General features: G+C 34.8%; 1 protein-coding gene across 2 annotated transcripts; it reads right to left on the reverse strand.

The window, feature by feature from the left end:
- Positions 1 to 12,290: 12,290 nt before the first annotated feature.
- On the reverse strand, positions 12,291 to 13,770 carry LOC131060194 (multifunctional methyltransferase subunit TRM112 homolog A). 2 transcript variants are annotated; one of them, XM_057993342.2, is made up of 2 exons: positions 13,620 to 13,770; positions 12,291 to 12,952 (listed from the first exon to the last, which is right to left on the reverse strand). In XM_057993342.2, exon 2 carries the CDS (start codon positions 12,909 to 12,911, stop codon positions 12,543 to 12,545), a length of 369 nt encoding a protein of 122 aa, XP_057849325.2. In that variant the 5' UTR covers positions 12,912 to 12,952; positions 13,620 to 13,770; the 3' UTR covers positions 12,291 to 12,542. The 2 variants fall into 2 exon arrangements, with proteins under 2 accessions (XP_057849325.2, XP_057849333.2); XM_057993350.2 differs by having other exon boundaries at positions 13,407 to 13,740.
- Positions 13,771 to 23,559: the final 9,789 nt, after the last annotated feature.

Consider the following 23,559-nt stretch of genomic DNA (forward strand, 5'->3'; position numbering starts at 1 on the left):
CAACGTACAAACTATGGATCTAGTGGGGGGAAGGTAACGGCTAACGAGATCCCCCATCCAAAATAGTTGTTTTTGAGGTTTGTGTTCAAACTTCATTGTTGGATCTTATTGGTAAGGGTGAGGCTTTTTCTTCTTCAAAGTTGATTTTTGTTTCTTTTGGTAAAGAGACAAATTAATTTCTTGATGAAGAAGACCCATCTTCATGGGTGGAAAAACTTAATAGAGAAAGATCTTCAAAGGTTATTAGGGGCTCGATACCTTTGGTGACTCTGTTAGAGGAATGTATTGCAATTATTGTGCTAAATGATTTGATGGATGATGTCATTTTAGGTTTGGATAACTCTCTTGTGTATAATTTTCTCACTTTTAGAATTAATGGTAATCAAGTTAGAAAATGGGCAAATTAGGTTTGGAATTTGAAAGGTAGTGTAACTATCAATGCAATTGCAGATGGATTGTTTTTGTTTCATTTTGTTGATAAAGATCTTATTAGATTTTTTATGGGAGGTCCTTGAGCTTTTATAAAGGTTGAAAAAAATCTCTCTTTATGCAAATGAAAACTTGGTTTTGATCCTTCTAAAAACCTTCGTTCAGTTGCCCTACTTGGGTTATACTATTAAGATTACCTTTGGATTTCTGGAGTTATAGGATTTTTCAACTATTGCAAATTCTAATGTCCATTTGCTAGCCATTTACAAGGTTATACACCTCAGAGATCTAGACTGGTTTTTGCAACAATATGCGAATGTGGAAATATATATTGTCTTGCCTACACACATAACCTTGAAATGTAGATATTCTAATTGGGTTCAATCCATTGTCTATGAAAATAAGATTTTTTTGTTATAATTGTAATTAATATGGGCATCTAGTGATAGATGTAAGAAACCCCCATCGAGGAAGGAGAATTTTTAAAATAAGGGTTTAAAGAATTGGTCTTCTTTGAAGACCCTCGATATTGTTGTAGAGGAAAATAAGGATGTGGCTACCCAGGAAGAAAGGTCAAAGGTGAATTAAATTTCTTTGGGATCAGAAGTTTTTGGGTTGAAGAAGGAGCAACACGGTAGTCCTAAAGAATGACAAATTGTAGAAGACTAGAGTCTAAAGAACAACAAATGTTAGGTCAACCAAAAGAATATACAAATAAAAAAAATAGAATTGAAATGAATAAAGATGGGGGAAAGTCGAATGTATCAAAGTTTTCTTTAGAGAGCCTAAGACCTTAGAAGAAGGGGATTTGGAATTAGATGTTAAAGAAGTACGAGTAGAAGGATCTAATAGTCAAAACAAGCTCTCAATAAAGGAAAATGTTGGAAAGAATCTAGATGCTTCTTTTAAAACCCAACTAGAAGGGAATGTCTACCAGTTAAAGCAATCAAAAGAAGATTTAGCTCCTAGAATGAGAATGGAAGCTTCTCTAACCTTGTTAAGCTCTGGAGCTAGTTCTCTTCCTTCTTGAAGTGGTGTTTCTTAGGACTCTAATGTAGAGGAGGAATGGACCCTTGTTTGTAGTAAACAAAGGATAGAGAAAAATATTGATGTGGGAGGGGATAATAAACAAGAAAGACCTCAAAAGGAAACTAGATCTAGAGAAGATGCTAGAGAGGTGGCTCTAGGAAAATAAAGTACCTTGAAAAATCTTTTAAGACATAAGAAACCAAAAAAATGATGAGTTTGAAGGAGGTGGGGATGTCTCCCCATATGTGGCTCAATTGATTGTTTTTAGCCAAGAGTTTGTCTACAAATTTTTTGCCTATTTACTATTCCAATGTGTATTCTTTCAAGGAATATTAGGGGATTGAATAGTGCTTAAACACAACATCTTTCTAAGAGTTGTATTGCATATAATAAGGTGGATATCCTTTTGAATCAAGAAATAAAGATGGTGCAAACAAGCTTTTCTCACATTGCTAAAAATATGTGGCTTATTGTCGAGTTTTGCATTAGCCCTGCTCAAGGTGCTTCTAGTAGAATTGCTTCCTTTTGAATCTTTGTAGAGTTGGGGGAAAAGAAGTAAATCATTGTAAGCATACTTCAATGGTTTCTTCTATGGATCTAACTAGTAATAAAAAGTGGAATCTTATCAATAATGAACTTAATTATTTCAAATAGGTTATTGCAATTGTTGTTGGCCTCAAGATTGAATGTGTGGAGATCTTTAAGACTGCATGATGGGCAAGGAGGCAAAAATTCATTCTCAAAAACAGTTTCTATCAAGTGTTATTAGTCAAGGTTATGTTTTTAATTCTATTGAAAATCCCTAGAACGAGATGGTTGTGATAATTATGAAATATATTACTTTAGAGAGTTATCTTACAACTTTGTTCTCATATCATTTTGCCTTGTTAAACCATTTTCATAGTCACCACACATTTTCCTCCCCTTTTTCTTTGGAGGTTGATATAAAAGAAATTGTGAGGGGAGTTGGATCTTACCTAATGCATATAGGACTATTTATTCTAATTATATAAGCTATTAAAGATATTTCAATCACATTGTTAATAGGGGTCCTTCATCAAAGAAGTGGAAGCAAATTTAGATTAAGTCTTCTTCAAAATAGGAGAGGAAAGTATGGATGTCAAATTTTCAATAGTGGTAGATAGAGGAGCCTTGTGACAACTAGATTCCTATGTAGAGCAGATGAATGGTGACATGGCCAAAGAAGCAAGGGAAGCTATTGTGGAAGAAAAGTTCAAAAATAACAAAGGTAAAGAAAAAATGTGGCAACACACCAATGTTTGGAGCCACAATTTTGTTTTACCTTTGTTGTTTTTGATTTTTTCTTTGCAAGATCATTAACCAAATTAAGAGCAATATTCAAATTAGTAAAGGAAACTAAAAATCGTCATCCACTGTCCAAATGATTCTTTATGAACAACCATTTGCGTCACATTTGTGTCAAAAATACAAGTGAAAGGTTTGGGTAACTAAGGAAGAAGATACTCTCGTTCATCTATGACGATGTCGTCCGCCCTAAGGCGGTCTGCGACTGCTGTTGCCGCTGTCGTTGCCCTAAGGATGTCCGCTGCTGCGACCCTTAGATCGGCTGGTGATGTCATCCAGTCCCCCGTTTCCCCTGGTGCGGCTGGTGAGCTTGGTGTTGTATATGGGAGCTCTGTGGGGGTTTCGAATGGTGATATGGTGCTTCCAGCACCCTCTACTGTTGATCGAGGTATTCGTAGCTTGGGGCCTGTGGCTGTGTTTGCACACCTCTGGTTTTCAAGGTGTCTGCTGATACTAACCTGGAGATCATCCACACTTCCTCTATGTTTGAAGCTCATGGTCTGATCTGCAGGTTTCAGGGTTTTTGGTCAAGCCTTCCTCAACTGCACACTTGGATTTCCCAATGCTGGGAATCGATCATCAAAGGTTTAGTTAACATTTTTCCCTCAGCCAAGGATTTTTTCATTACTAAATTTGAATATGAAGAGGACAGATCGAAAATCTTAGGGATTAATCCTTTCAGTTGGGAGGACAAATATGTTTTGATGGTTAAACCCTAGTTCTCAAGCTTTAATCCATATACTGATTCATTTAATGAGATTCCTATTTGGGTTATGCTCCCCAACCTTGCCCTTCATCTTTGGATGGATTCTCTGCTAGAGGAAATGGGGGAGGCTTTAGGTGAATTCCTAATGATTGATAAGGAATCTTACCAAATTTATCATTCTACTTATGCTCGTATTTTGGTTAACATTGATGTCTCTAAAGGGCTTCCAGCTGAGTTAGAGATTGAATCTTCCTTGGGATCTTGGGTCCAACCACTCGACTTTGAAGGTATCCACTTTAGATGTCGAAAGTGCTTCCAGACTGGACATGTTGCTGCAGCATGTGAAACAGATAAAAAGAAAAAAAGATCTGCTTCTTGGTGGAAAGGTGCATCCTCTGAACACTATTTTGTTAAAAAGAAAAGCTTCTCCTAGGTGGTGGCACAGGTTCCTCAGACTGAGGGTATGCCTCTTGTTTTTGGTGTTGCCTTACCTCAGGAATGTGTGGATGCCTGCGATGGCATCCCGAGTGATCGTTTGAAAAATGATGGATCTTCTTCTTCGATGGATGAACCTCCCGCATCTCAGATTGTCGTTGGATCTTCTGTTGTCTCTGCCTCTCTGGATGTTGGCTTCTTTGTTCCTCCTGATGATGGGAGGTCCCCTATTCTGGACCCATCCTCTTGGAAAAAGGCTGATGTTAGGGTTGAGGAGGGATGGATTAGTGTTAAAAGTAAAAAATCTAAATTGTCCCAGTCCTCTTTTGATATGACCCTTCGATCCCATAAGGGTAGGTCAAATTCTTGATCCTTCCTGGTTGGGTTAGGGCTACTCGTTTTTTGCAGCTTGTTAGTTTTTGGTGGGGGTTAATGTTGTTCTCCTTCTTTTGATTGGCTGGGCCAATCTCTTTTGTGTTTTATTTCTTTGAGTGGTCTTTCAAGTTTATCTTTCGGTTCGGGTTGCAGGTCCCTCTAAAACCTATCTTGTATAGGGTTTATGGTCCCTTTAAAACTTGTTTTTACTTAATCAAAAACTAAGGAAGAAGATAAGTTGACTTTGAAATATTAGGAAGCTTTCAATAAATCAACCCCCAAAAGTTGAAATGGATCAACAAAATACCTAGATGCAAAAGTTGGATAAGGAAATAAATGGCATCAAGGATAGTTTGAAGGTGGTTGAAAATTTAGTAAAGCTACTATAAATCTAGTATCAACTGCTTGGCATTTCTAGTAGATAAGCTTCGAAGTGCTAAAGAGAAAGTACAAGGGAAGGTTTTAGAATGAGAAAATGTTTCCAAATATCCAATGAGAGGTAACATAACTAAAGCAAAAAAAAGCTTAAATAAATGTCATGGAAGTCCAATTTGCATGAAGAGCTAGAGGCAATTGATGCCTCGCATAAGTTGTAATGGGCCAAAAACATATTAATCCTTTCGGTCGATCATTTTGTTTGAGGTCTTTTGTTTCATATTGGTCTATTGTTAGTGGTGGTATTGATTTGTTGGTTTTTTTATTTATGGATGTTTGAATATTGCTATAACTTATGATGTACATGTCTTATGGTCTCTTGAAAACCAAATTACCTTAATCAAAACATTTTTGTACTTAATAATATTATTTTTTATACTTAGAACATTCCTTGCAAGGTGGAATTCAGTGGGACATCTTAATTTACCTAATGACACCACCTTTGGGTACTTTGCATAAAGTGGAAGATATCTCACTATTTATTATGGTGTAAGAAGTATTTATGACATTGTAGAACATGTTTTAAAAAACTATCTTGGATTGTGTGTGATAAGTGGTTAACCTTTTTAGATATAGGGAGGAGTTAATTTGTTCTCTTGTGGGTGGTTTTCCCCCTCAAAGTTAAAAACCCAAACTCTTAAGAAAAAGTCTTAAAGCTACTAAAAGAGATGCTTGTAACTCCCAAACACATGTGATGAAGTATCTTTTTCATGTAGACTACTTAGTTCATGATTTAAACTCCCAAATACATGTGATGGAGTAATTTTTGCATGTAGACTACTTGACTCATGGTTTGAGTCCATTATATTAGAAATTATTTATAATTTTTTGTATTGTTTGCAAGTTGAATGAGTAATAACCAAGTTTTATAGAAGCTTAAAGAGAGAAATTGTATGGGTGCAACTCTTTTGAAAGATTATACAAGCTTTGGATCTCTTTGGGTATGGAGTTTTTTTCTTGTAAGAGTTTCTCCATTTATATCATGTGGTATGATTTGCATCTTTTTTATTATTATTTCCTTTTCTCTATAATTTATCATTGTTCATAAACTTAGATGATTTTCAGTTTGCTACATACTTTCACTTGTTAGTTGTATCTTGTTTCTACAACCATTACTTGCTAATATCCTTCATATCTTTAACTCATGCAAAATTTAACTTAACTAAAAATATAATGTAAACAGGTAATGTATGAATTTAACGATGGACCTTATAGATGTATTTGCAACTAACAATAACAAGAGAACATAATGCAATGGATTTAATTCTAGCAAAGGTATGGGAAATTAAGCATATATTAAAGTAAATATATTGTTGTTTTCTCTTCGACCTATTGTTCTTCAATTATGTTTGTTCAGCTATAATCAATCTTTTATGAAATTGGTTAATATTTTGAGCATTGCTTCATGATCCAAGGTAGTGAGAGAAACTAATGCATATATATTTGTTATATGTAATTAAAGCCTTCAATGCACAACAAATATGACTTATGGAGATTCTTATGGCCAAGAAAATAAAATATTCAAACAAAGTAAAATTGATAGTTTGGTTTCAAAAATTGATTGCTTGTAAATAAGACATGTTGAGTTTTGAAAGTCAAAAGTGTTAGCATTGTATTTGGAATGCCAAATTGGAGATAAGTTATGCCAGATATCCTTTGTCTTAGCTAACATGTTGTGCTATACAAGGTGAACAAACTTTTATTCCCATGCCATAGAAATGTGTGTTATGGGATGTTTTTCAACAAATTCAAAATTTCTCATAAGCATGAGATCAACCAAATATTTTTGATATCTTGAAAAAAAAATTCAATACAACAATTAAATCAATTAAAACATCTTAACTCAAATTTGCATCTTAACCCAAATTGGAGATAAGTTATGCCAGATATCCTTTGTCTTAGCTAACTTGTTGTGCTATACAAGGTGAACAAACTTTTATTCCCATGCCATAGAAATGTGTGTTATGGGATGTTTTTCAACAAATTCAAAATTTCTCATAAGCATGAGATCAACCAAATATTTTTGATATCTTGAAAAAAAAATTCAATACAACAATTAAATCAATTAAAACATCTTAACTCAAATTTGCATCTTGAATATAGCAAGCAAGTAGACAATAATAAAGTAGACAATAATAAAGTGTAGATAAATAACATTATATGAAGCATCTAGTATAAGTGTAGCTTAGAATTGTTAAGAGTAGATAATTAGATGGCTTGCTCTCATTTTTATATATAATAGCAAGAACAATCCTTCATTATTGATGGGTTTTACAACATATCACATTTGAAACATCAATATATACTTATAATGAAGTATTAATAAAATTATATTTTTAATTTTCATTTTTATTTGTAATTTGATTTTCATGCTTTATATTATGATTTTCTAATTTTTATCCAAGGACTTCATAATTCCTCTTCTTTTTTTTCACATTTTTTTATTGGTTTCTCTCTCCTTCAACTTTTGGTTTCCATTCCTCTCTTATTTTATAAGTCTCTGTCCTTTCTTTTAAAAAAAAGTTGACCTCCAATCTAATTTTTCTAATTATAAATATTATCTCTAATTTGATAATTATATTCAAAATTCATTTTTTTATTAATTGGATTATAGATATTTGATTATTTTTATTCAAAAAACAAGTAAAAATAAGATTATAAATATTTTATTGAGAAGCATCCCATGTATATTTATATAATAAACAAAATCCAATAACAATAATTTTACTATTTACTCATAATTTAATATAATTCTTGAAATGACCCCACAGCGCAACAGTAAGCTGCCAGCCTCGTACATGAGACAGACCTCACTAAACCTTATAACATCCCACCTACCTCAACAAGTAAGAAACAATTGCCAATCAATATCAAATAAAAAGGTAACTATACTAATATTAAATATTTTTTATTAAAAATTATCTAAAATAGATATGCTAACAATATTTAAATCCAATTTTTTGGAAGCTTGTCATCCTAAGAGGTTATTACCCATTTTTAGTTTTGTCAGGACTACCCCTACCTATCCAAGACTCCAAAGAATCCTTATAGATGAAGCTATTTTTAACCTCCCTGTAAATGGTGTAAGCTCTGAAAAATCTATGAAATGGAATCTTTGGAGGTTCAGAGTTAGTTCTAAGATGGAGCTGCTCTAGAAGAAAGCTTTGGAGAAGCTCCTTAATGGGGCTCCGAAGGAGCGTCAGAAACATTAACAGCCTCCAGAAAAACATAGAATGAGCTCCAAAGAGCTCTACATATAAAAGCCTAGAAATGGAAGCTTCTCTCCAAGTCCCAGAAGAAATCCTAGAGCTAGATACCCAGTAACAGCACCAGAAAGTGATGAAGAGTCATTGCAACTCTCCATTTTAAAATCAGACAGTTTATCTTTATAAAACCAGGGTATTGTCAGATGCCTGTTTGCAATAGAAGATCGGAAAACTAAACTGACAAGTTTTTAACTTTTGAAGAAAACGCAGAACCTACAACAACCACTCAAGAAATATTATTAGCATTTAAATCAACAATGTGCAATACAATATACAGAACGTCTGCTTTGTTCACATTCACATTCATCACATTTACCGCCCAAAACTGATTTAGGTCAGCTCCCCAATCTCTATGCTTTATTTGTGTTGGCTTGAAACTGGCTTTATTTTCGTTCTCAGATCAGGTTGAGGAAAAACTCATGCTTAATGAAGACAGCTCAGACTTTTGGAATGGATACAAGGATCGGGATGAGCATAGATCACCATTGTTCAAAAAAATAAGCCATAAATATTTTGGGCCAGAGTCAACACCTAATGCGAGTATTTAAGACACGGTAACAATATGCCAACAATTATAAAGCTCTACAAAAATCATTCCTTTGCCCCTGACTAGCACCAGTTTAGTAATTTTATGTTTTACTTCTACCATGAATATGTATAAAGGAAACATGTCAAGAAATCAATCTGCACTAGGAATTTTACATGTCAAGAAATCAATCTGCACTAGACTTTAAAATTCCTTATAATTGTTAACATTTTGTTCTAAGTTTTACTCACAAGCTTCGACAATAATAGAACAAGGGCTGCAGAGCAGCGAAGTTCCTATCAAAGAGTGGAAGAACAGTTTTGTTTTTATCTGACTGGAGTTTTTGCCAGATGTTATAGATGTTATAGTTGCCATAGTGGCCTGCTAGACATGTATGCAAAACACGAATAGAGCCTGGATATCCATGAAATTAAAAAAAAATCATAAGCCTTGAGTTGTGCCATGAAAGTAAAATGGAGGATAAGGTTTGAGTGATTTACAAACTCCATAAAAAGAACACAACTTGAATTGAGGCATTAATGGCCCACAATATGCAGACAAGGCAACATGAAAATCAAAAAGCAAATAATCCTTACTTAAAGGCGGCAAAAGAAATTGAGGTTGAACCATTCCATCATGGAGAGACAATATGTTGACAAGATCAAAAAATAAGTCACGTACATATTGGTTTGTTTAGAATGAAAACGTTCTGATCTACATAAAAAGGTCTTCTGCATCAAGATGAGAGTATTCAGATTACTTGTCAGTCGCCAAAAAGTATCTGACTGAGAATAATGATCAATGCAAAAAAAATTCTTTATTTTGCGATTCTAGAAATAACGTTCAACCTTAAGAAGATTTTATAATAAAATAAAAATAGGCCTCTCCCAAAATTGTCAATCAAATCATGGCAGTCATTCATGAAGGTAAGATACTTAATCAAACCAAAAGCAATCTACTGACAAACACAAGATGCTGCACCCAAACAAAGGCTCAAAACCGGAAATATCTGTCCTTGGACCACATAAAAAAGAATTATTATCTATTGCACAAAAAACAACCAGATTTTGTTCAAATTCTTCATTTTTCAGTTAGCTCAAGAATGAAAATGTATATGAAACCACTGGAATAACTGGTATACTAAAATATGCTTTGGCTAAAGCATTAGCCAGCAAGGTATCACCTTTGGCCATAATTTACCTCCTCACTTAAGAGGGAATGCACACTTGCTTGTAAAATACTGCAAAAATGAAAGGAACTAAATCCATTGAAAGAGAAATCTAATTGAATTCAGAAGATCAAAATGCAAAACGAAAGCTCAAGAAGGATTCAATGCGTGACCTAAACAATGATCACGTACTAAAATTGCACTGAAGAAATGCGTGATCTTCTGAACACTAACACCATGTCAAAGCAAAGAACTATTCAAATTCAAAACAACAATGTGCAGCAAGAATCTCAATACTTCCAAACATAGGTCTTTAGTAAGTGATAAAATCTACAAACTAAATAACATAATAACATTACAAACTCCATACATCAACAACTATCTATATTGCCTGAGAAAATAAAACCTGGCATTTAAAGAGGCCAAATTAAACATCAATAAACCAGGTGAGATAAAGCTCCAGAGCAAATAAGCATCTAGTACTATTTTTATTGAAAAGTTGACATTAGGTATGTGTTCCCACAGCAATGCAAGTCTAGCATTCAATATTTTAAACGCCATGTACCCATATCAGGACACGTACCAAGGGCCACACTAGGGGCATCCTAGAGCCATCCACATTGACAGGGGATGAATTGTCATCTTTTCTACTCCGCCCTCCCATTCACGTTCCCATGGGGGCATAGAAGGAAGGACACCTCGAGGCACTATTAGGTGTCCCAACAAAACAAAACAAAAAAAACCACTTACTAAACCTTACCCTAAATTTTTTATGACCGAGTAAAACCTGCATACATTTTGCGAGAACCTAAACCCAACACACATTTTATGAGTTAGCATGATGTTTGTCTGTTCTTCATGTCATTTTGAAATTAGGCTAGAGCGAACAATTTTTAACAAATACATATCAAAACAACATCTTTTTGCAATGAGGAATACAAATTTCATTTTGACAGTCTACCAATATTAATAAAAAAGCAATGATTAACTAAAATTTCCCCACTGTTAAATATGTTTTGTTTTGAAATCTGTAATTTTTTTATAGCATTTTGATCTGCTGAATTTAACTGCAAAAGCTCTCTCTTTTAGAACACACATCACATATTGTGATGTTCAATCTGTTGGATAGCCATTTTTGTCCTATGAACAGCAGTTCTTATACCTGTCTTAGTATATTTTTTCTACTAAAAGATTGAATAGAATTTCCCACACATAAAGCACACAAAGTTCACTAGGGTTCATATATTTCTAACCTTCGATAAAATTTATTTATTTATATATTGAGGTCCACAACTGACCAAAGGGACAGCACAATAATACATGGTCAGTAAGTGCAATGAAATATGCCTAGTGCCTATCCATAACAGAACGTATAGAAGTACAAGAGATGAAATAAAGACAAGGAGCCGTTAAAACCTATATTCAGGAACATACAATGTTTATTGAAAGCTGAGCTTTTCTCATGTGAGTGATGATGTAATCCAATGGCATACCATTTACTACCCTGTTTGCCAGGGGTGGTTGATCGCTTGAGCAGCACTAAGGGTTTCTTACCCTTTCCATTTCCTGCCATACCCCAGACCTTTCCACATTGTTAGATGGGCAGCAGCAGCGGTGGTACAGACTGTAGTGTTAGAATATGCAACTGCCTCCTGTGCAGAAACTTATACCCCAATACCTCTGTTTTGCCACCTGCCTTGGATAGTATGTTCTCTCTCGCTTGGAAAACTGTGACAGCCGTCTGCAACGCCAATCTCATGCTCCAGTCTGATTTTGCTATAGAAAAAAAAGTTATAGCTGTTGCATATTTAGACAACAACAATCACCATTAAACGGCGAAAGCACGTTTTCGAAATTGAATTTATAACCAAACGAACATTTAGTTTGAATGCTTGTATTTTTCCTACTTATATTGTTAGTATTAAAAAAAACTTTACTTTCCCTACAGAGATGCATATGATAATCACCAGCAATTGTTTGTCAACGAATTAAAGGCGCCATGCTTATGTTGGTCTAGGCACAAGTACAATGATTCATATCATACTGTGTCATGCCTCGAGGGCTTGAAGCATTAAGAATAATTAGAGATAAACAATATGTATTAAAAGAATATAACTTTTAAGAAAAAATAATTAAAAGTGGTATCTTTGGCCCAATATACTGTTTGAATTTCCAAAAAGTACAAAATAACCATCAGAATTAGTTTTCCATAACAAAAGACCATACTTTCATTATATTACCAGTACTTTTGCACAGCATTATCAGCAATACAAGAATGCTTTAAGCTCTCTTATGAGGGGATACTTAAGATTTGGGTGCACGTAGGAGTGCTAAATGACCAGTTAATAAACATACTTCAGTGTTTGCTCATAGGAGGTTCTTTTGAATTAAGCACAATAAATAATATAGAATATTTTCCTATAATGCTCAATACAAAATATTCTATTCTAATTTTGAATTAACCACAAAAACAGAATGGTTTAATACATGTTAATAGTTGCAAATATTTCTTCTTCTATATTTCCCTTCAAATTTTATATTTTACAAAGAAAGCAACTGCAAAGTGCAAAATAGGAACTACACAACTATGCAAAGTGCAAACAAAATATACTCTAAGATTTTCGATAATATAATAGAACAATATTCACATTGCAGGCAACTACAATAATGAGAGATTACAGAAGTCATAGTAGATCTTCGCAGTCTACCCAGCCCACGGCTTCCAGAACAGAGTTATATCCAGTTTATAATCTTACTGTGTAACTTCACGAGAGTGGACTAGTTTAGCATATTTTGTACAACACGAAGGTGCATTTAACTGCAATTACATCAATTCATCCCAAAATTTTACACTTCATCTTCATTAAGCAACATGTTTGGAATACCCTTGATGACTGGAAATCTCCTTCCAGTCTCTGGACAAATAAGGGCCCCCTCTTCTAAATGCAACTCAAGAAGAGCGTGATGAAAACGCCGCATAAAATCATCATTATCTAGCATCGTTGGTTCTACTTGTTCCGGGAGATCATTTACATTCATCTTCTTTGCTGCATCATGTAAAGCCTTCCACTCGATCTTTGGGAAAATGTTCTTCAAGAAATCAGGGTTAAATTGAACCTCCTTTGTCACATATCTTTCGACTTCCAACTCCAAAGGGTAGCCCTTGGTCACCCCTCTGATGTTACAAGATAGCATATTGTGTGTCAAAAGCCTCATCCTCGCCGATTATTTGTCAAAAACCGAATAGACTCGCAACCCTGCAGAAAATTATAACTAATACTATTAATGGTGAAAACAATTATACCTAATATTATTAATGGTGAATTAAACTATCCTATCGAAAGTTTGCCAATCAGGTTTATAACCATCTTTTGGGATCCAAATTGTGCAAGCATTCTTCTTATTTAATGTCGCCACGAATACCGACTGAGCATAATTAAAAACTGCTGGTCTCATATACAACCCGTGGCTGGTTTTCACCTCATTGTCCGAAGGTATGCGTAGGGGCAACAGCATAAAAGCATCTGCCGCCCCGATGGGTCCTTCGAAACTTCCCTTAAAACTCTCCAAAACCAAAATACAACTAAAAGCTTGCAAAAGCGACAATAAAACCATGATTGCCCGTAGAGCAACACTAGATCACAGTAGCAGCAGAAACAAATGATGCAACTCAAGAAAAACAGAGAAAACTCTAAATATAAATCAACATACCAGAAACATGTAAGGCCACCGAGCAATAGGCTGAGAAAATTAGAAATATCAAAACATTTAAAAACATGGCCACAGATTTCATTTTTATATGCGAAGGCAAACTTGGAAGAAAGCAAATTGATATCTCGCATTCCCCATAGGTCCTTCAAATCGTAATCAGAATGATCACTCATATGGAACACGAAAGGCAAAATTGAGTCAATGCATACATACTTGTGCTGCTATCGTTGAGTCCAGTTGATTAGGGCTTCTCGTCTATTTATGTCGAGCAGCTAGGGTTTCGAAAATTGAAAATGCTAACCCTAAACCCCAAATTATAAACCCTCAAACAACTCGCCGTGTTAATGAGGCTTATGGTCTCCTATATAAGTTAATTTTTACACTTTATTTATTTATGTAAAGTGATTGAAGCTTAGGTATTACTTGCATCATAGTATTGTAATAAAAATATTTGTTCTAATTTTTATGTATTATAATTTTAAATTGTAATAAAAATATTTGAATTTTTAATTATTATAATTTTGAATCATTGTTATTTTAAAATTATATTAGAATAATTATATTTATGTAATGTTAACTATAATTCTTATTTTGATAAAATAATATAAAATAGCAATTGTATTTTGGTGTGCAATGGGTATGCCAAAGAGGTGTGGAAGGTCAGTTAGGGAAAATTTGGTCCATTTTTTGGATAAATTTATGTAGCGCACGAGGTCAATTTGTAGCCATGGTGTTGTTTGTACAACAAAGGACTTAATTGAGAGTTGTGAGATTATGCTTGAAGCAACCAAGATCAAAGAGACCAAAAGATAGCACAATGACGAGAGAGATAAAATGTGACAAGAATAAACTGTATTCCTATCAATAATGCCAAAAGAGATCAACTAGATCATCAAGATTCTTACATACAATGTAGATGAGATTTCTTATAAAGGCAAGGCTAAGAGACAAGAAAGCACACAATGATGACATGTGGCTCAATGAGATGCAAGGGTAGGTAGGTGTAGGTAGGAGAAATAGTAAAATATTTCACATGAGGTGGATCACCCACCGAATGTGTGTAACAACAAGATCACACCATAAAAGGTGGAAATTCTCCTACATACACACTCCCAATGTAGCACATCTCCCTAAGTGTCTCATATGCAAACTACAATGTTATGCACATACCTAAGTAAACTTAAGTAAAGTGTAATTATATCCAAGATGAATAAATAGTTACACCAACAAGAGTTGATATCTTAAAATCAACTATGCATCCACTTACAAGGATTCATTCATAATTGAAATGAAACATTTGAATTGAGAGGATAATCAAGTTTTATTAGCAATAGGCTCATATTATCTTTGCAATAGGGTGAGCACAAGATTGAGGTTGAGATAGGGCTAGAAAGAGGGATGTATAGAGGGGTAAGAGTGGGAGAGAGATTGGTAAATTGATAGTTATAGAGATAGAGGAGAAGATGAAGATATAGTTGGAGGCAAAGATAGAGATGGAGAATGTGGAGAGGAAGATGGAGAGAAGGAGAGAGATATGAGAGAGTCGGAGAGAGAGGGGAGAGGAATATATAGATATGGAAGAGAAAAATAAATAGTAGGATAGATGAATATATAGAAAGATAAAGATAGAGATAAGAAGTGATATAGAGAGAGAGGGAGAGCTATAGTGGCAAAGAGAAATAGAGATAGAGGGATAGATGAAAAAAGTGATAGGGAGAGATAGATATGGAGAGGAAAAGAGATATGGATATAGAAGTCCAAAAATAGGGATAATGAGAGAGAGATGGATGGATGGAAGGAGGCATGTCTAGAGATTAGGGGGAGAAATGAAGATAGAGATAGAGATGAAGATAGAGAAAAAGAGGAGAGGAAAACCAATAGAGAAAGGGAGAGGAGGAGATAAATATAGAAAGAGAGGAGATAGATAGGGAGAGACAAATATGAAGAGATGGAGAAAGATGTAAAGGAAGAGGGAGAGAGATAAATAAATGAACAAATATAGCTATAGAGATGGTGAGAGAAATACGAGACATAGATATATATTGGAAGATAAAGAGAGATATATAGAGATATATAGGAAGAAAAAGGGAGAGAGGTAGAGATAAAGAGATAAATAGGGGGATATGGAGGGAATGGGGGAGAGAGAGATGGGGAGATATAGAGAGGAGGGGGAAAATTGATATAGATAGATAGAGAGGGATAGAGAGAGATAGAGATATATGCGTAGAAAGAGAGATAGATGAATTGAAAAGAGATGGAGAGAAATATAGGAAAATATATGTTGTGCAAGAGATATGGAGAAAATGAGAGGGGGGGAGCAAGAGTGAGAGAAAGGAGTTGATAAAGACATGTAATAGAGAGATAAAGGTTTAGACTTTAGAGAGAGGGAGAGAGATAGAGGGGCAAATATATATATATATATATATATATATATATAGAGAGAGAGAGAGAGAGAGAGAGAGAGAGAGAGAGAGAAGCCATATAGAAGGATATAAAGAGATAGATATAGGGATAGAAAGGATCTAGAGAGTAAATATAACTTGTAAAATATAGAGGGGTTGAACAAGAAGGAGAAATAGAAGGAGAGAAAAAGGGGGAGAGGAAGAAATAGAGATAGAATGATGGTGAGAATTAGAGAGGGGGAGATAGAGAGATAGAAAGGTAAAGATATATGAAGTGATATATGGAGAGATAGAGAGGGATATGGAGAGAGTGAGAGAGATGAAGGAAGAGTAGTGTACAATATCTAGAGATAGTGAGATAGAATAGAGATAGGGAGGGAGAAATAGGTTGGAGTGTGTCTTTGTGTGAGTGATATATATATATATATATATATATATATATATATATATATATATATATATATATATATATATATATATATATATATATATATATATATATATATATATATATATATATATATATATATATATATATATATATATATATATAAGTTTCTCCCTAAAGCAGGGGCATTTCTTTGGCTGGCCCTTCATAATAGGATCCTCACTAGGGACAAACTAAAGTCAATTGGTATCTCTAGACCCAACATGTGTGTCATGTGTATAGCAGACGAAGAATCTGCCAATCATTTACTCTTCAATTGTTCCATGGCAAAGGCTTGTTGGAATTGCTTCTTTGAAAATACCAATCTTAAAATCGTCAGATGTGAGTTACTCAAGGACTTCCTCATTTCATGGTCGAGGATCTATAATTCAAGATGTAGTGACCTTTGGCCGGTGGGACCTTCATTAATTGTTTGGCACATTTGGAAAGAAAGAAACAAGAGGATCTTTAAAGAAACCACACTCTTGGTTAATAAAGTCATTGAAAACATCAAAAGTGTTGTAGAGGAAATGATAAATGGGAAATTAGTCACGAGGAGAATCAGAACCTATAACAATTGGGACTGTAGAATGGAAAAGATTTGGCTCTTCAAACACCCTTTAATCATAAACACCAAAAATTGAGTTAATAGGATGGACATCAAATGGATGGCCCTACTGAAGGATTGGGTAAAATTAAATTTTGATGGAGCTAGCAAGGGTAACCCGGGAGATGCTGGATTTGGTGTCGTAATTAGGAACAATGTCAATAAGATAGTACATGAAGTTTATGGTGGACTGGGCATGGCTACGAACAACGAGGGTAAAATCAGAGCATTAGAGGCTGGATTAAATCTTTGCGTACAAAATGGTATCTCCAAGGTGCTCATTGAGGGAGATTCTCAAGTAATTATAAATGACATTATCAAATCGAATTTCCAATGCTGGAAGTTAAGCAAATGGCTCCTCCGTATAAACCATCTATTGGAATTGATCGACACTTTTGAGATTAAGCATGTGTACCATGAAGGGAATCGTATGGCCGATTACCTTGCAAAGTTGGGAGTGGTATGTAATGATAACAAGATTACCTTTGATCATCACTATGCAAGTAATGACATAATTAATCACATCAAATTGGATTCTTCACGCGATGGATGACTACCTAAGCCATGGATAGAGGTGGCACTAGATAAGATTTTGGCGCAGTCCCATTATACAGTGGCAGGATTTTACTGGCTTCCATATCCCAAAAAGAAAATACTAGTATGATTTTTTATGCAGTAGTGGTGGCACAATCGCATTATTATCTCTGAGCAAATCTGGCAACATTATCAATACACTGTGTTTTTTGGGGATTTGGAATGGAAACTTCCAGAGGCATACAACTCTATAAAGATTAATGCTTCACAAAACGATGTTGCCTGTATTAATAAGCTAGGATAATGGCACACTTTGGGGAAATTAGTTGTGTCAACTGTGAAAAGCATGTGAGCGCTCAAATTCAAAATCTATTTGAAATGGAGGAGTATGTGTATGAGGCAATTCAGGGGCTGATGGGGATTACTCTAAATTTCGACATGCATTGGTGTGATGCCCTCATGTATGAAGCAGTTGTTATTCCCTTAGTTGACATCATTGACTCAAGGGAGTGATCTGTCGAGTTTATGTGCGACTTTCTGAAGTCGTCCGTTGGTAATAATGTCGCTAATGTTATTCTTAGCCTCGATGAAAATGTAAAGGTTAGCATCTTAAAAACATATTTCTAGACCCAGTACTATTTGCCCTCAGATTCCAGTGAGGATGCAAACAATTCCAAGGAGGAAGATAGCTCAGACTCTGAGAACAACGATAAGCGTAGTGCCAAGAGAAGAAGAATGGAGAAGGCTAAGGAAAGGGAGCGAATGAAAACTTTCGTAGAAAATGCTTGGGAGATATTCAGGTGTGCGGTTTTGAATGGAAACATGAACCCTTTCGGGAGTGTTACCAAATGAATGGTGGTTCCTAGTTGCTTCCACTACAAATGTCACCAGCCTTGGTGAATATGTTGCTCTTATTCTCCAAGCTCTTCGGGGAGATGAATAACTGTCGTGCACTTGGTCATTGCTCTAATCACATAGGGAATCGATTGGTCTTTGTCTTTATTCGATATGCTGGTGTCGATTGTACTATCCTTTGTCTTTGTTCAGTTTTTTTGTGTTGTTACTAGCTGTAATATCAGGCTGGATAAACCTACGAGAAGGCGAATAGTAGGGGGCTAGAATACGCTAGAATAACAATTCTAGTTGCATTTATCACCCTGTAGAATAATGGGAACCTCTAGCAGGTTAATTAATTTCGGGTTATTTCGCTACAATGATGCCTTAAAAGAATGGGATTCATCTTTCTTCATGAGGCCCTGGGTCGTGGTAGCGCCATAGAATATATAATAGGGCGGGCGGGGCTATATGGATTGTGACAGACACTCTGCGCTGCTATACACGCCTTTTTGTACATACCATTTTTATGACTTATACCTAATAGCATAGCCCGAAGTTCTTCTTAGAAATAGATTCTACTGTCTGGTATGTGTTGACCCAGCTTGCCAAGACGTCGAACGAGGGTCATAGGGATGTTTGGATGATTCGACTCACCCGCTTTTCGTCATATATGGGTGGCATAATTGTTTGTATTTTTCAAAAATTTAATAGAGGACGCTATCCCCATACTTGATAGCACTTACCTATATATATATACACATAGAGAGAGAGAGAGAGAGAGAGAGAGAGAGAGAGAGAGAGAGAGAGAGAGAGAGAGAGAGAGAGAGAGAGAGAGAGAGAGAGAGAGAGAGGAAGAAAGATATACAAAAAAATAGAGAGGGGGGTAGAGGGAGAGAGATGATATAGAAGTAGAGATATATAAAAAGAGGGAGTGAGAAGGAGAGAGAGATGGATAGAGAGAGGGAGAGATAGAGAGCTAGATAGAGTGGGAACAGAGGGAGAGAGATGATATAGAAGTAGAGATATATAAAAAGAGGGAGTGAGAAGGAGAGAGAGATGGATAGAGAGAGGGGAAGATAGAGAGCTAGATAGAGTGGGAAGGATAGAAGGCGAAAAAAAAGAGATATAGGGAGAGGTAAGGAGATTAAGCGATTAATTCTATAGTTTCATTCTTCTCCCTAATTTTAAACCATTGATTTCAATAAGTAGGTGGTTCACTTCATATAGGGAATGCTTTGACGTAATAATTATAATATAATACAAATTTATAGTGAAATATATATTTTTCTTAAAAGCATAATCCTAATTTAATTTAAAATTTATATAATTATAATTATAATAATTAAATTAATCTCAAATTTAATTACTAATTGTAGTATAATATTATATTATTTTTTATATTTATGTATATTAATTATAATTAGTTTTAATAAAATAAATATTAATAATTATAAAAATGAAAATAGACATTTTTTGAATAACTTAATGAAAAATATTTAAATTTATGACTAAAAGTTATTAAATTATTTTGTATGTATTAAAATGATTTAAAAATTATGATTTTTAAAAAGTATTAAAAAATAGAATAATAATTAGGTATACAGTTAAGCGGTAGCGGAGTCAGGTATACAGTTAACCGATATACATATAATAATTAGGTTTATTTTTTTAATAGAAATATTTATATTTAATTTTCATTTAATTTCATTTAAACTAAATGAAAACCTTATAATTGGTTTTATTATCTATATTTTGAGATAAAAAATAAATATTAAAATTATATGTTTATTTAGACAAAATATTTTATTTACAATGTTTTTTTTTTTTTTTGCGAAAGTGGCAAGCCACTAATATATTATTAATATTAATAAAACTAGTTCAAGGGCTCCTGAAGGAAAGAACCAACAAGAAAACCTCCATTCCTAGCCAGAAAATACAAATAACATAATGATAGAAAAGACAAAGCACCCCCCACCCTCCCCCCACCCTCCCACCACCACACCCCAATTACATGTATGTAAAACAGGTACATCAAAACTTGCTACATACATCGAAAATGCTGATGTGGTTACAATCATGGACTCATGCCAATGTCATAAACATATGTTCCAAACCGTAGCATCTAACTCTTCGCCTATAGTCCTTACTGGTCGCTTGAGCATCGCACTATTCTTGTTTGCCAATTTGCTATCTCATTTACCGGTTAACTGTATACCTAACTCCGCTACTGGTTAGGCTATACTGGTTGGGCTAAACCGATTAGGCTATATCGGTTGGGCTATACCAGTTGGGCTATATCGACAACCAAAAATAGGGCACTTAATAGTTATCATCTGAAAATTGCCCCTTAATCTTTCGAAAAGGACCCAGTCAGAAGGAAGGATTAACATCATGAAGATTATTGGGATGGAGGAAAGCCTACAACAAAAATAAAGTAGTGTGACCTTCGAAGAGCACTATGTAATAAGGGCCATAATATCAAAAGAAAAACTGAGCGAAATCTGCATAAAATCGAATGATATTGCTTGCATAACCATCTAAACCTTCATAGACTATCATCACCCATCAATGCCAAGAAGAGCTGGTATCAAAATTGTAGAGTCAGAAGAAAAAATTGGAGTCTAGGGCAACTATTCTTTCATAGGTTGTGCACATGATTCTTCACTAGCTTCATTCAAGCTCAGGTTCTGAAAGTGGAGAATAGGGATTTCCAAATTCAACTGTGATGAAGCCGGTGTGAATTGAGACAAAGATTGTCTTTTGAGTGAACCTAGGTGATTGATGTTACTTTGTAGCAAAGTGTGAACATCTGGACCTGAAATTGTTGGCGTGTTAGGGGCATTATGGTCATGCCCCATGATTGCAAGGGGAGCATGAAGCTTTAAATAAATCCTACTTCTTGTCTCAGAATCAAGAGCTTTGTCCATATTTTGAGCTGCTTGTTGAAATGGCCGAACTGAAAGTAAGTCCAATGAGCGCTTAATAATGTCATATATGATGATAAAATACAAAGAAAAAAAAAACTATTTAAAATAGACATTTAGTTTTTAAAATACAAAGAATCCAAAAAAAACCTAAAAAATCTATCATCCCTAAAAATTTGCTCCTATAACACCAAATTTTTTAAACCAATCATAGTGTAGATAAATAATTTTTACAATATGTTAAATTAAAAAATATAAATCTTAACTTTACAATGACCAAGTTTTTTTTTTAAGAAAAAATAATAATCACTTTTGATTGGTGCAAACTAATTGAATAAAGAAGCTTCAATGAATCCAATAGTATTGCCTACGACAAGTACTAATAAGTTCACACAATCCTAATTGAATTATAACTCTTTTTAAATAATAAGCTTAAGTGAGAAAGTTTAGACAATTTATTAATTAAAGTATATTTGACGTGAGTACTATATAAATGAAAAGATTGGTAGTGTTTCTAGAAATGGTAATTGTATTGAATTCATAACTATGTTTTTCACATTACTTCTTTTTACTTATTTTTAATTTCTTGAAATTTATTTTTCATTCTTCATTGTTAGGGTTAGATTTAGGGTTAGGGTTTAATTGAGTTTGATTTTCAATATACATCAAGACAAATCACAATGATGGTGAATCTAAAAATTCATCCAATATGGAAATATATTTTGAAAAGACAAATACTCTAAACCTTAGATTAGATAAGCTTGATAATGATACTGTCATTGTCACTATTATTATATTATTAGTATACTAACATAATATTAATAAATTACCCCTCATCAATGGCTTAATAAGGTTTAGGGTCAAATTAGGTTCAAGTTCAAGGTTAGTGTTCACTTTGGTTTATTGTTAGGGTTAGGATTCAATTTGATTTAGTGTTTGTGTTAGGTTTAGGGTTCAATTAGGTTCGTGTTTATGGTTAGGGTTCAATTTGGTTTAGTGTTAGGATAAGGATTAAAGGGTTCAATTTGGTTTAATGTTAGGATTAGGATTAAAGGGTTTAATTTAGTTGTTTTTTTCGATCTGTAAATGGTATTTTATATTGATATTTCAAAAAACAATCTATTACAAATGTCATACAACAAAACAGAGATGACCAAAACACTTGCTACAAAGAAGTAAGACAAATACAGTCTGATAATAAGATACAAAAATTGTCTAAATGTTCGAAACAAAAACCAACAAAACATAAACTACTGTGGCACATTAACCACCACAATATCCTTTCCTTTCTCGCATCCTTTCATAGCACGCTCAAGCTAATCCTCCTCATTGACATGGTCATCATGGGCTTCCGGGGGGGAAGCCAATCCACAACGACCTACCACTTGTGGTGTTCTTGGAGCCTCGAGGCCTTCCGCATTTTTTCTTCGGAGAGGAACTCGAGCTTGAGTCCCCACCCAATCTCCTTCCAAGAGAGGGGCTCCATTTTTCCAGCTCCAATTGGATTTCAACATTTTCCCATGCCCTAATGTAGTCTTGCACTCCTTGCATACCAATTTGGGTCGAAGTCCTGCAAACTTCTTTACTACAGTTCACACTCCATAAATAAACGAACGTATAGGGGTTGAAATTCGCATGAATGCAGCCAAACACCATTCGAGCAAACAAAGTCTTTCCCATCCCTCGCCATTTGGATGAAGCCTGCCAAGTCGCCTCTCCATTATTCCTTAACGTTATTTGAGACCAACCAGTGAACATGATCCACCCCTAGCAACTCAAAAGCCCATGCAGTAAACATGGATGTTATATCTATGTTTGTGCGATATTTGAATTCCCCCTGCATGTATTCATCACCAAGCATGGTCTTCACTCTATTGAGAAAATCTCAATCTTCAAACCTGATGATGTTTGAGAGATGCTCATCAGAGATGGAACCCCAAAAGGCCACCATAGGGCACGTCGCCTTAAGAGAAAAGTTTGGCTCCATCACTAAACCAAAACACTAATCCTGCACTACCAACACTCTTGCACTATCTTGCCAAAGACTCACTTCTCTACGCTCAATAACCAAGATCAATCTTTGCTTCCTTAACACGATAACTCCCTTCATAAATGCATATCATCCTTCGATATCCTTGAGACATTCCTCGACTGCACACCATTAATGCGAGTACCCTTTTCACGTATACATCACATTTGGCCATCTCTCAAGCACCGCCACTCTGCCCGATAAGACAACCCGCAATGCGGAGGAATGTTGATCACCACAGACTGTCAACCTGTATCGTCGCCAAGATGCACTCAAACCTCAACATTAAATGCTCGTCACCTCAATTGTAACAGATAGTATCTATCAAAATTTAGCCCCAAGATATCGCATCTACTCGGGCACTGATATCCTCGTCATCCCAACCTCCAAATT

This window comes from Cryptomeria japonica, chromosome 1 (assembly GCF_030272615.1).
Source record: "Cryptomeria japonica chromosome 1, Sugi_1.0, whole genome shotgun sequence".
Taxonomy (NCBI): Eukaryota; Viridiplantae; Streptophyta; class Pinopsida; order Cupressales; family Cupressaceae; genus Cryptomeria; species Cryptomeria japonica.

Excerpts from the sequence above, each read along its gene's own strand:
- LOC131060194 (XM_057993342.2), bottom strand. The coding sequence starts at position 12,911 with ATGAGGCTTTTGACACACAATATGCTATCTTGTAACATCAGAGGGGTG.